A 13634-nucleotide genomic window follows, 5' to 3' on the forward strand; every position below is an offset into this window, starting at 1 on the left:
GAACTAGTGATGAAGAGGACAGCACATAGGTAAAGGTGCATCCTTACTCCTTGTTAGAGTCTGTGTGGTTAGTTAAGTTCGAAGCCTGAGCAGCCTCCTGGTCAGCTCCCGTCTTAGACTGGTAGCCTACTCTGAAGTCCTGCAATGGGAGAGACCAGTCAGATTAGCACAGCAGGAGCATATAGCATCTTTCAAAGGCACTTCTTAAATTGCACTTATACTCCCTCTCCTACTGTGATACTGTGAAGGTACTTTCCGTGAATTGATAAGAGTAACAATACCCTGCTGCATAAATGGGCACATCATCGGAAAGTTGCTCATCCATCACTGCCATATGTTGTCTTGGGCAAAGGTAATATAGACAGAACCGCGAAAAGCTGAGATGCTTTTCTAGAACCCATGGCTGGTGGTTTTGGGTATCCAAGTGTACCTGTGTGGAGTGCTGCAGGATAGCCACTAGACGTTCCTGGATGCGCCGGATGAGTTCCAGGCCAGTGTTGATGTGCTCGGGTTTCAGCAGCCGCACGCAGGATGCCAGGTCAGTGCATTGGAGCAGCGTTTCCTCTGGAGGGCAGCAGAGAGCAATTAATATGCATCATCTTTGCTGCTCAATTCCACACATACAGGCATCTGCTGGGGTCTGTCCTGTGTGACTAGGGTCAACTCTGAATTAGGTTTTAAAAAAAAAATTATATTTATTATTTTTACATATTTATATCTGCAATATATAATGTCAGTGAGAAATCAACTGATTTACATCTCACTCATTTAAACATGCAAATTCAGATCAAACCTTAACCCTAGAGTTTAGCAGCAAGCCCTTCATCAGCGACTTAAATCAGCAAGGACTTCAAACTTGTACTAAAGCAGAAATAGAGCTCTGGCTATATTCTGTCATTACAAGGTGCCTGACTTGGTGCAAACAACTTACCCAAAAGGATCTGCAGTGCATTGGTGTGGAGATCCAAAGCTTCAGTCTGCTGCTCCATCACATCCATCTTCTCAGTGTCCTGGTTGTAATAGCTGTAAACACATGAGTAAGCTAGAACCTGAACAGAGAAAAAGAAGTGGGGGGTGGGAAAGGGGGGGGGGAACTCTCGTGAGCCACCATCCATCCAAAAGATACCACAGAGCACAAAGAATTAAAAGGCGGTACAAGCTGACCTTGCGAGCCTGAGCTAGGATTTTACAGGCATCAATAACAAATGTCAGAGACTTCATCTGCAGGGCTTCGTTGATTGATGAGACCTTATTCTCCAGATTGATGGCGAAGTCCTTGAGTGAACAAGGAGGAAAGACGAGTGTCAATTCCTTGCTCGAAAAACAATGCCGTAAACGTATCTTAAGGAGACATTACAACCGAGACTTCCAGACTATACTAACAAGACACATCCCCAATTACCTTAGCCTGATTATGGAAAGTGCATCTTTCATTGTAGTCCTGGAATTTCTTCTCTTGACGTGCAGCTTTACTCACCTGTTCACGGAAAGGAAAAGCACATGATGCAATGCAACACCTCCCATGTGAAAACCAAAACAATGCTCTTGGAAAAGCACATAAACTCACCATGGCAGAACAGTTGTAATAATCTTTGTGTGTCGGTTTCCACGGTTTGAGACACCGCCAGCAGAATCCATGGTTGCATTTGGCACAAGTCATACTTTAACACAACAGAGAAGTTACTAATAAACAAACAGCAATAACTCAAGTCGTGTATGGACTGGAGACCATTAACTCACAGCATCCCCATCAACATTCCTGTGGCTATGCTGAGACCCATGAATAGCGGGAGAACCAGAAAAGAGGTACTCACTGCAGGCAGCCCTCATTCTTTTCAATTTGAGCCTGGCAGCTAGGGCAGCGCTTGGAAATAAGCTTGGCCAAGTGCTTGCTCTGTGCCTCCATGCTCATGCCCTCGTAGTAACCGCCGTCGTCCATCCACTGCGACATGTGACTGCAGCTTGCCGGGTAATGGGCCTGTTGGGGGACCCACAAGTGAGCCCAAGTTGAATTACGAGATGCTAAAAAAGAAAGTTGCTGCATAGACATGAAGAGTCCTGGCTGGCTACCACCCACCTCTGGGAAATTGCAGCTGAAGCAGGAAGACCAGCAACACTTGGAGCATGTGCCCATGCTACCAATATTCTCCTTGCACAAGATCTGGTCACAGCCCTGGGGGTTCGTGCACCAGGTCAGGTTGGAGCAGCATTCCACGTAGCCCCGGAGGAGCGCATTCTCGTACTGAGGGGAGGACAGAAAACACTCAAGTCATTGCACAAGTGTCCCTGAACCTCCGCAGAGTTGCAATCCGCACGAATTAAGCCCAGTTGATAAACCGAGCACCAGAAATCAAAGTTCAGTTCCCCTAACACGTGCGCTCCATTCCTCCAGGAAGGCAGATAGATAGTGGCAGCTACACTGACCTTGGCAATGATGTCCCTGTCAGTCAGGATACTGTAGAAGAACTGAGAGGTGGGCTGGGCACGACAGTCTGTGATCGGACAGTTACAGTGCATCACCAGGTTCTGCTCAATCCTGGCTGTCAGGTACTTCTGCCAGCAGGACTGTGAGATAAAGAACACCATGGCACTTTGTTTTAGTGTTAACTTAATTAAAAGGGCTTTCAGTGGAACTGCCCATATTTGTAATTCATTACTTGGAATATTTCAAGATCTGAAAACAGAACTAAAATGACAGTGAGTATTTTGCATTAAAATAAAGGGGTCTCAGCAGTGAATTGATGGAATACTATATAGTGAAAAGAACATTTTAATATTTTCTCAGCCTAATGCCAGTTAATATTCATGGCCGCAGGGACCGCAGGCCTGGAAACTACTACCTACTGGGTAGGTCCTCAGAGAAACAAGCTTACCCGACAACAGTAATGCATGCAGCAGAGAGCGGGGTTGAGATCGGCCTCCCCCGACTGGGGGATCAGGCAGACGGGGCAATGGGAGGCAGGGCTCGGGGGTGGTTGGGGATTACGCCCCTTGAGGCCCGCAGCCAGGAAAAGAGCATCCGGGTCATCGGTGTAGCGCTGAATCAGCAGGTCCACGTTCCATTTGCAGTGCACCAGCAAGTGCTCAGCTCGGTCCAGGTCGAGGCTCAGGGTGCTGGAGACCTGCTGGACTGTCCGCCTCATCAGCTGCCGCACTTCATCCTGGGTCATGGTGCGGCCCATGGAGAAGAGTACAACGTCCAGGACGCCGTCTTCTGCTCGCTCAGGGGCTGTGAAGAGAGGCCCCAGGCTGTCGGGGTAAATAAACAAAGTTACCGCCACACAGTAAACAGCAAATCAGCCACCATTGTCATCATCCAATATTTAGAGCAAGCCACAGGTGTAAAATTTTGCCTTTCTCGATTAATAGGTGTGTTATGTCAGATGATTATTTAATGTAAGGTACGCATCTGCAAATGAGGTATGCCGCCTTGAGGGGAAATGCACACACATTAAGAGCTTACACTTCATACTAAATAAGGAAAATGGACAGGAAGGCCAGGACAGACATGAAAAAGGAGTTTTAGGATGCCCAAAATAAAACCGTGCATCCTAAAGCTAGTCGTATTAGAATTTTCAACGGGTCGTATTCCATTTAGGTTGAATCCATGTATCAAAAACAGAACATTTCTGAAATAAAACATCATTACCTCTCAACTGTGAATCTTGCACACACACTAGTCTACAGTCTGATCTACCAAACTAGCTCATAAATGTAAAACAATTCCTTACAGTCCGTTTCACCACGTTCCGGCAAAGACATAAAAAGCATGGTATACAAAGGTTGCAATACCATACACACAGATATGAGTCTGGTAATAATACAGGCAATTTTGTCAGGATCAGTCAATTTTTTTGTGAGGTACAGCTGTGATGTATTTTTCCCTTAACAAAAATTAAAAAGTAACACTACATTAGCAATTAATACATGGTTGTTAGAGACAGGCGTTCTGAACGTAAAAGTAAAGAACAAATGTTTGCTGGAACTCTTGCGACATCTTTTCCCCATTAGAATGTGTATGAACAGAATAGTAACGGAGAAAACAGCAGTTTTATGAACAATATGAAATTTAAACTGTTCTCAATAATGCTCACACCAGAATGGTAAGATTGAAATTAAAATACACAGAGGAAAATGGGGGGGGGGAAGGGGGACAGAAAATGACAATGATGTTCAATTTAGGTTCTCTTTATTTTTTTTAATTATATTATTTTAATAAAATTACGTTAACAATGATCTTGCACTACAAAAAGAAACAAAAGACTTATGTTTTTGGTATGGCAACACTGCTGGGCAACTATATTTTGGTCTGGAGTCTTCAGGGACTAACTACAGCAAAATTGTGTTTAAATGTGAATTGCAACAAAGATCAGTACCATGGCGATTGGATATAACTAGAGAATAACTACTGTGTTAACATTTCAAGTGTATATAAAGAACTCATCTGAAACCAAAACAGCAGATACATGGGCATGTTCCAAAAACCTGGTAAAACCATTACTGACCAGCTCTCCTCCAGAAATCAACTGCTCAGGTGAGATGGCTGCACAGATATGATGATCATAAAATAGGAAGTATATACACAACATGTTAAAAAATAAACACGTGACTGCACCATGTGCCACATGTCCTCAAATGGTATATGCAAATGACTAAGACGTGTGCTGAATGATTTTCTGTTAGAGGACATCAGAGGACATCCACCTCAGCCCTGAAGAACACCCGGTGAATCACAGTCCCACATGGTCAGATCAATGGTCATCCGCACACCTGATGGCCTGCCTGCTGCTGCTGCTGCTGCTGCTGGCGGCGGCTCCTTTCTTGATCTCTGTCTGGCCAAATGAAATGTGTGCTTGACCCTTCTGGGGAGTGCTGGGGTCCTCAGGTAGGTATTCCACAATGTGCGGATTTTCCTCGTTGCGCCTCAAGTAGCCCTTGCTAATGACATGCATGATGCAGGAGAGTACGTCGGTGGTACTGCAGCTGAAGCGGACAGTGTTAGCAGGCTTCAGCGCCTCCTGCTTCTGACAGACGTCCAACACCTTGGGAGGTGGGGATGCACACATTAGGTGGACAACAGGGAATACAGCCATAGACATCAATGCCAAATATGACCTGCTAAACAGAACACACCATTAAATAAGCGTAAATCGTTATAGTTCTCTAAGAAGGGAATACGGAACCAAAATTGACATAATGCAAAACAAACACAGTCTAGACCAAACATGCAAAATAACTTGTTACTAAAGTTCACATTTGAATGGAACGATAATGTGACCTAATTCTGTAAAATCTGGTCACCCATTTGGACTTCCCCAGCTGATAAACAAGACCATATGTGGGCTTACCCTGAAGACTAGGTTGTCAATGTGCATCTCCTTCTCAGCCTTCATAATTTGCACAATGAGGCAGTAGATGTAGTTCCTCTTCCGCTCGAGTGTACTAGCAGCATCCTCGTTCACATTCACGTAGGTCTGCTTGGGCAGCAGATAAAGGTAGCTGTGGCCATCTAAGCCCTTTGACAGGGCATGTTTGTTAAGCCTCAAAAACCCTGTGGGCACAAATTAAGTGTCAGTGTATTCAGTTCTCATGATGTTCCAGGATAAATGCTGCATCAAGCCCAGAGGTAAACCAGTGCAGTAGCTCCTACTAATATATATCATTATACTGATAATATATCATCAGTATTATAAGACAGCTGTGCAATGAGACCAGCTCGGGTACTGGTCAGCTCACTTTTTGTGAGGCTCTGGGTGGAGCCAGTCTGGACCAGAATGCCCTTCTCTGAAGTCAGGGGCTTCAGCGCCTGGAGCAGCACCTCAGGTGGAAGACCCGTGGCTTGCTGGACGGCCTCCACAGACACCTCCTGCAATGGACCCACCCGTAGGTTAGCCATGGATCTAACACAAGCACAAAGATGTTTCTTTATACTCATCCTGGACACAGCCTGTCCAACTTGGCACCTGGGACATTAGATCATAAGGGACTCTCATTTGATAATGGCACTACAGACAATTAGAATCGTTTTTCTACTAAAGAGAGCTGAGCACTGCAACCCTATTCAGAGCTCTAGATGTTATTACAGCTTCAGTTACCTCCTGGTGGTTGAACTGCAGCAAAATGTACATCTGCACTGTGGACACATACAGTGTACAGGAAACATAGGTCAGCTCAGCATGGCCCAGCCAGGTCCACTGCAACCGTCTAGGCTTGCTATGAGTCAGGCTGTACATGCTCTGGCCTGCAGGGTGGGGACACAATTGATGCGCAGAAAGAGAGTTTTTCATCATTTCGGGATGTTATTGTTTTTCTTATCCAAAGCAAGATGACAAGACAGTGATATGTCAAACTTTTAAACCTTTTACAGAGTTCTGGTTAAGAAGATTTTACAAGGGTTAGAAGAGTAAGATCTCTTATGCTAACATCTTTGAGGCTATATGAAGTGCAGACTTTACTATGCAAAATGATACTCATAGTCAGTAACTACCAGCGACCCTCGGTTTACAAAAGGGTTCCTTAAGCCGATCTCCTTCTGAAAGAACACTCAAAGCAATTTTTAAAAGGAATCGACAAAAAGGACCTGTGAAATTACCCACTGAACAGATGCTTACACGTGGATTAACTGAGCACCAGAGCACTGCGAAATATGTACGGTTGGAGATCTTCGAGCGGATATTTAAACGTCTACTGACTGTTTGCATAGAAGTCTGTGAATTCTGCCAGGTAGCTGCAAAGCTGTTTGGGGAAAAACTTCTCCGGGGTCTCCAAGTAGCAAGCTGAGGAGACAGCCCAGCATCGTGGAGAGAGTACCAGCACCTTCACCTCACTCTCCTCCTCCAGTCCCGATGGCTGCTCCTCCATCATCTCCAAGACAAACAAGTACACAAAGAATGTATACAGCTGTATGCACGTTGCACAAGTTGATATTATCGTGAGGTTTCTTTGAAGCATCTGTGCGGATTACATAGGTCTCCTGGGAGTGGGAGAGAAGAAAATGCCCTCCCCTTTTGTCGTTCAAACTTCCAGAAGGACTGCCAGTAAATGCTGGAAGAAGGGACAGTATACACATCTGAGAAGGTGTGTGTCTGCTGTTCCTCAGTTGGCAGAGGTGTTGTATCTCAAAGGAAGACTAAGGACTGTACATTCGGGTGCAAATAAATTAGGTGTATAATACAAAATAACTACTGAGATCCATCTTAGTGACACATTTTTCATACGTTTAACCCTATGGCAAGTCAACATTTACACGGTTCCGAGAGTAATTTTTACTCACCTCCTCGTCCACGTCTAGCAGCGACTTATCCAGCTGCTGCAGCCGGTACAGATGGAATTCCTGCTGAAGTTCCTCAGACTCGCTCAGGTTCTTCAGCATCTGCTGAGGGAAGCGGTTGGGGAAGCAGGTGCCAATCTGTTCAATCACTGCACTCTCCAGCCACACCTTACCCTGGCCCAGGAGCCGGTCACCCAGGTAGTACCTGTAGAAGACAAGCAGACAGGGCGATCAAAGAAGTGTCTGAAAACAACTCATTTTCACCATGCTAAGGCAAAGAGGTAGGATGCTGCTTTCTCAACCACCATATGTATCTTCCTCCCCCCTCCGATCTAGCCCTGATGTGTCCTCTCACACTACAGCTTGGATCGCTGACAACCATCTACAATTCTGTTTCAAGAATGAGGTCCTCATTGTTCCAGCAGGGCCACGAGTCAGAAACTATCAAACTGGACAATTCGGTCATTTCATCCTCTTCAGTCAAAAGCCAAGGGGTAACCATCGATTCCAGTCTCTGCTTCTCCCAGAAAACTGCTGAATCCCTTTTGACGTCCAATGAGGGTCCCAAAACACATATCACCTTCTCTACTGATCTCAAAACAGCTACGTAAATTTGCATCACACCGTCATGATCACCTTTTGCATTTCCCATCACACTAAATTGTATATTCAGCTGCTCATTTAATTTGCACCATCACAAAGGTTGACTATGGGACAAACTCCGCGCTTCAACAATTGCCACATCTGTACCTAAACTTCTTTGCTTGGCGTGAAATGCAACAGCAACTCAAACATAATACCAACAAGGCAGGAAGTCTGTAAGCAGAATTTTTCTTACTTAACTTCGACAGTTTCAGGAAATTCAAAAATATCACAACTTTACCACCAAAGCTGGTGGGACGGGTGAAGGAAACGCATGCAGTCCTCAACAAGAAATCCACTCGGGTGTTTCGCAGTAGTGAAAAATAGCCCACGCCGGGTCCTATACAGAAATTGTGTTGGCCATCCTTACCTGTAGAAGTGCTCAAAGGTATTGGCGAGCTCTAGGCCAGAGAGGAACAGCATGGGCTCTAGAAACTGCTGCAGTTGGTTGAGCGTCTCCACGTTGCCGGACTCCACCCCGCTCTCTTGAATCATTTGGTCGATGTATTGGGCGAAGCGCTCGCTCACCTAGGAAGGACGAGTTTTCAGATTGTCATTTCACAGCATAGAGCCTGTGTGACAGTGTTGGTCTTAATTACGAAGTCGACATGGTTAAGTGGCCCAACTGAGATTTAAATATGAAGGGACACATTCTAAATACACGTAGCAATTAACTGTTATACAATCAAAAACGACACAATAAAGGTATACCCAGGAATACCGATTCCGGGTTTAGATTTTTCATTATAACGGCCCTACAAAATGTTCAGTATACAAACCGTCTGCTCCCGGCATCAGGTACTTTTCTCCCCCAATGTTTGGTGCAGACCTTTCCCCGATGACAGAAAAGTCACGAACCGGTCAGGAACAGACTTTTCGATAATGTATGATAACTCCTTAATTTTGTCAAGTTACAGTATACAAAAGGAGTTCACCCCTGTGCAGTTATCACTTAAATGCAAAATTGTATCACCTCTCAATAATTGCATTCTTTCTAAGTTGACAAGTAGGGTATTTGCTCTTATGTAAAATTAAAAATCAACAGTTAAGATTCAGTATATTAAAAATTCAGGCCCCCAAGTAGGAACTCAATGGAACCGAAGTCAGTACACCTTTTCATTGCTGAGATTCAGATCTTTTATTTTTTTTTTTCCCCAATACTTTGTACGTCCACCTTTATTTCCGATGATAGACTCAGTCCTCGGCATGAAGGATACCACTGCTGCACAGAGACAATTTTTCTCAGCTGCTCTTTACAGGAAGGGTTGTATTGCTCTACCTTTCTCTTTAAAATACCCCAAAGGTGTTTCGTAGAATTCAAGTCAGTCAACATACTTGGCCAGGTCATAGTTCTCACTTTGTTCTTCTTTAGAAAAACTTGCATAATTTTGGCAGTGTGCTTTGGATCATTATTACGCCGGAATATTCCTCTTGTACCAAGCTTCTGGAGACTGGGAGTCATCTTGTCTGCCAGTACTCTGGTATATCCACAGGCATTCATGGTGCCATCTATAAATGTCACCTCCCCAACATCTTTCGCCTGACTCAATTATTGAGTCACTAAAATTAAATGCAATTATTGAGAGGCGATACAATTTTGAACAATTTGACATTTAAGTGATATCGCACAGGGGTCAACTCACTTCTGTTGTGTGCTGTATTTCATTAGTCTTGAGAAATGTTTTCCTTTCATTAATTTTTTTTTTTTTTTTTTTTGTTTACGTACCTGTGTATCACTTCTCTCATGATCTAAAAAGTGCTCGATAAACACGTACGTGTTTAACATTTTTAATAATGGAAAAGCCTATAGACAACTAATTGCCCCAATTTAGTCTTTGTTAATTTCCTTTTTGATTATGTTTAATATCTTATCATCCTGTATTTCAATTACCATTTATTGAGACTGTTTTTAGGTGTTTGTGGAAATATTTGGGCATGTCCATGAAGTCCAGGAACGCATAATCCCCCCCCCCCCCCACAATTTAAAATAACGTGAAAGGACCTCCCAGTTTACAGACTCTTGGCATACGAACTGTTTTCAGAAACAAAACGGGTCCGTATAACGGGGGATACCTGTATATATATTGCCACAACAGTCTGTCAAGAGACTAGCACATCTGTGAAACAGAAACCCCAAAAAATTATTTCACGGGTGTTCCAGGAAACTTTTATGAAGCAGAACTGCTGACACAATAATTTTAATGTAAAAATACACTGACTACATTTTAGACGAAACATAATGTCTGTTCCAATAAGAAAAGGTTGGTCTGAAACCAGAAAGTCAGGTTTGCTCACTGTTGGCTCTTGCTATTGTGGTAATACCAGTTTGCCATAGTAGGGATTCACAGGCAGCAGGTTGTATTGCAGACTCACATGCATCGCGGTGAGGATGGAGAGCTGCAGCAGCGCAGCAGAGAAGCCCTGACGCAGCGCCAGCACAAAAGCTGTCTGCTGGCCAAATAACTCCTCCATACCGTTCTTCAGCTGCAGGTACATGTTCCGGTACCGCTCTACAAAGTCTTCCAAATTACAGGCAGAGTCCAGAAACTTCTTCACCTGCAGGCACAAGCACAAAGACAGGTTCAGTTATTACCGTACTGATGTAACAATGACTGACAGTTAATGAATCATTCACAAAGCCAACCCGAGAAACATATGACAGCTGAAACTTAGAAATTCTTTAAAAAAATCTGAAAAGAGTGCTTGCTATGTTGATTTTTGGCGATTACGATTCTACAAGGGATAGGTGAGTAAAATATGTATGCATAAAAATTCTCTGTCCTGTGCGATTTATGAATCTAATGCCAAATGCAGATAACAATGCAGCGATGTATGCAATGCGGTGTCTGGATGCCCCAACCCCTTGTCATCAGTTCAAATAAAAACCAGGCACATGTAAACACCTGCTCTGATGTGAAAGGCTGACCACAAACCAGCCTGAAAGCTAGTACTATTATAAAAAAAAAAAAAAATCATAACAATACCCAACAACACCTGGAGGAACAAGATTATAACAAGTGCTTGATAAATGTGTATGTGTTTTATAATTTTTCATAATTTGTTTAACAACAGAAAGGCCTATATACCGCTATTTGTGTGATTTATACTAAAAGCAGGGGGGGCGCAGTGACGCAGCAGGTTTGGCCAGGACCTGCTCTCCGGTGGGTCTGGGGTTCGAGTCCTGCTTCGGGTGCCTTGCAACGGACTGGTGTCCCGTCCTGGGTGTGTCCCCTCCCCCTCGCCGCGACCCCGCTTGGGATGAGCAGTTTCAGATGATATGTGTGTGTGTGTGTGTGTCTGTGTGTACTAAAAGCAAGTGATGAAAAGCTGCCAAAGGAGCATCACACGGAGTGCACTGTATTCTGATTGGACGTTGGAGCCGTCACCTGCTGCTGGACCACTCCTTGCCAGCACTGGGCTATGCCTGCAATGCTGCTGGTGTTCTTCACCTTGGGCTTGACTCCAGAGCTGGAGGAGGCAGCAGAGGTTAAGGCCACATCTTTGTTCTTCGCCTCTTTTCCATCTGCAAGATATCAAATGCTCGGTGAAGAGTGGGACAAGACATAAAACGCCAACTCAGAAAAAAAATCCCAGTCCAAACTCACAGCCAAAAAAAAAAAAAAAAAAGAAAAGTTTCCTGTGAAATTATTAAATAAAACAAAAAAGCTGATGTGTCCTGAGAGCTTGTAATAATCGCTTTGGGGTGCGTGCCAAAGGAAAGCACTGCGGATCACGATGGTTAGTGTTATGGTAATGGGGCAGGGGGCTGGACGGGTGTCAGTGAGCTGTAATTACAACAAATACTTAAAATGCATTACATGGGCTTCTAAACAGTTACTTACTCTTCAAATCTTTGCTTCGGTTGATACCTTCTGAAAATAAGAAAGATATCTTCAATACAGAGGGTGTCAATGCTGGCGATGACTATTTAGCAGGTATCTGCAGAGAAATCTTTCCTTATAATTTAACAATATGTCTGAGCATACAAGATATCTTTAAGATTATAACTTGTTCTAGGAGGAATTCTATAAACAGGAATCCCTTTTGAAAATTAAGCCCTGGCTGACCTCTATAAGGTACCAGATGACAAAAACAATACTTCACTTTGGCTGGAAGTAGTCTGATTACTGGAAGGACAAAGTATACAGAGTGTGCTTACTGGACTTCACGGGGGGCTTAAGTTCCTCGGTGTCCACTCGGCTGGTGTCGACGTGGACGAGCAGGTGGGTGAGGCGCCGCACGCGAGAGTTAAAGATGGCTGCTCGGCTCTTGCAACGTTTGGCCAGCTCAGCATTGTCCAGGTACTCGCTAAGCAACCAAGCGAGTGGGCTAGGAACCTTTGTGTCTGTTGCACAGGGAGAGGGGGGTAACTACAATTTACATCAGAAGAAATGGGCTAAGAACAAGGCATGGAGGTAAGAAAAAGAACTCATAAAGACCTAGATAACACAGTAACCAGGATGACAGACATGAATATATCAAGTAACAAGCCAAAAGTCCAAATAAATAGTACGGAACAACAGGGGACAAACGAGGTGAGACACAGTGTAAAGCTTTGCCCACAGCCCACCTGAGACAGTGATGCTATGCACAATAGGCATGATCAGGGCTTCCCAGCAGGTGCGGCCCAAGGCCTCAGCAGCCTCCGCATCTGGAAGGAAGCGGTCTGCAAACATCTGTTCATGTCTGAGGGCGCTATTGAGCCTGAAGAAAGAAAGAAAGAAAGAAAGAAAGAAAGAAGAGTCAGTCTCTGGAGATAGGAAATAGGGTGGATAATGATGTTGAAAACAGTAGATGAGGCTACAGTCAAGAAACACACTTATTAAAAAGTTGCAGCAGCTGCCCCTTGTCCTCCAAGATTTCCTGGCACCAGGTGTGGGCCTTCGTGGTATAAAAGAGGTAGGTGCGACAGCACAACTGCTCCTTGAACACTGGCCAGAAGGTAGGCTTGGGTCCAAGCACCTCAAAGCCATGCACTCTCGTGTCAATGCCACCCTGCAGTGAAACACAAAGGTTAGATCAGTGCCTACTCGATTGGCGTACCACAAAAACAACTTCATATTTTAATACAAATAATCGGCAGGACAGATTTTTTTTCTTTAAAAAGCGTAATTGATATAAAGATATACTAAAATGAACACCAACTATCAAGATGATTAAATGAATAAATGTCACCATTTCATTTTCCAACCCTTCTGATGATTTATCTTACCTGCTGACACCTCTTGATTCTAATCTGTACAATAGGCCAGAAACGGGTCATGTTCTCCAGCAGGACAATGCGGCTGGCTGACGGAGGAACGTTAACCTGCGAATCACACACACACACTTATTTTTGAACATGGCAAATAAATAGCAAAGCAACTTGAAAAAGACCTAAAAGAGTTAATGAAAAATGGAGCGGGGGGGACTTGCGTGACACAATGAAACAATAAAAACACCAGCACTGAAAGAAATAAAACTGTAGAACGATATGACCGAACCAAAGCATTTTTCCGTGAGAAAATACCCTGCTAATTACGTCTCTTACCGTGTTGAGCTCAGTGTTGATGTTTGTGGGGTCATCGCCGCCCAATACAACTATGCGGGCTGGCATGTAGCTCGAGTCTTCACTGGCCACCAGCACAGCCAGTTGCCTTTGATTTGGAGAGGGATGGTACACAGCTTAGCGTGAGGAAAATGATGGCAGCTCTTAGACTTGTCAAAACAGCAACACTATTAC

The 13634-nt window shown here is 44.1% G+C and overlaps 1 protein-coding gene across 2 annotated transcripts in view; it reads right to left on the minus strand.

The window, feature by feature from the left end:
* The window catches only part of cul9 (cullin 9), a 34348-nt gene that overhangs the window by 1665 nt on the left and 19049 nt on the right, over positions 1–13634 (minus strand). Inside the window, exons 17-41 of one of the 2 annotated variants that reach the window (XM_018725002.2) lie at positions 13443–13548; positions 13125–13220; positions 12732–12907; positions 12483–12616; positions 12072–12257; positions 11755–11784; positions 11299–11435; positions 10286–10468; positions 8283–8440; positions 7274–7475; positions 6693–6864; positions 6096–6241; positions 5737–5866; positions 5349–5551; positions 4771–5042; positions 2874–3249; positions 2425–2565; positions 2078–2242; positions 1815–1978; positions 1568–1661; positions 1403–1477; positions 1165–1275; positions 932–1049; positions 431–564; positions 48–139 (exon numbers count right to left, since the gene is read on the minus strand). In XM_018725002.2, coding sequence (XP_018580518.2) covers positions 48–139; positions 431–564; positions 932–1049; positions 1165–1275; positions 1403–1477; positions 1568–1661; positions 1815–1978; positions 2078–2242; positions 2425–2565; positions 2874–3249; positions 4771–5042; positions 5349–5551; positions 5737–5866; positions 6096–6241; positions 6693–6864; positions 7274–7475; positions 8283–8440; positions 10286–10468; positions 11299–11435; positions 11755–11784; positions 12072–12257; positions 12483–12616; positions 12732–12907; positions 13125–13220; positions 13443–13548 — 3801 coding nt within the window. The remainder of the gene's footprint in view (positions 1–47; positions 140–430; positions 565–931; positions 1050–1164; positions 1276–1402; positions 1478–1567; positions 1662–1814; positions 1979–2077; positions 2243–2424; positions 2566–2873; positions 3250–4770; positions 5043–5348; positions 5552–5736; positions 5867–6095; positions 6242–6692; positions 6865–7273; positions 7476–8282; positions 8441–10285; positions 10469–11298; positions 11436–11754; positions 11785–12071; positions 12258–12482; positions 12617–12731; positions 12908–13124; positions 13221–13442; positions 13549–13634) is intronic. The other variant, XM_018725003.2, reaches the window with a different exon arrangement.

Source organism: Scleropages formosus, chromosome 8 (genome assembly GCF_900964775.1).
Source record: "Scleropages formosus chromosome 8, fSclFor1.1, whole genome shotgun sequence".
NCBI classification, from domain to species: Eukaryota; Metazoa; Chordata; class Actinopteri; order Osteoglossiformes; family Osteoglossidae; genus Scleropages; species Scleropages formosus.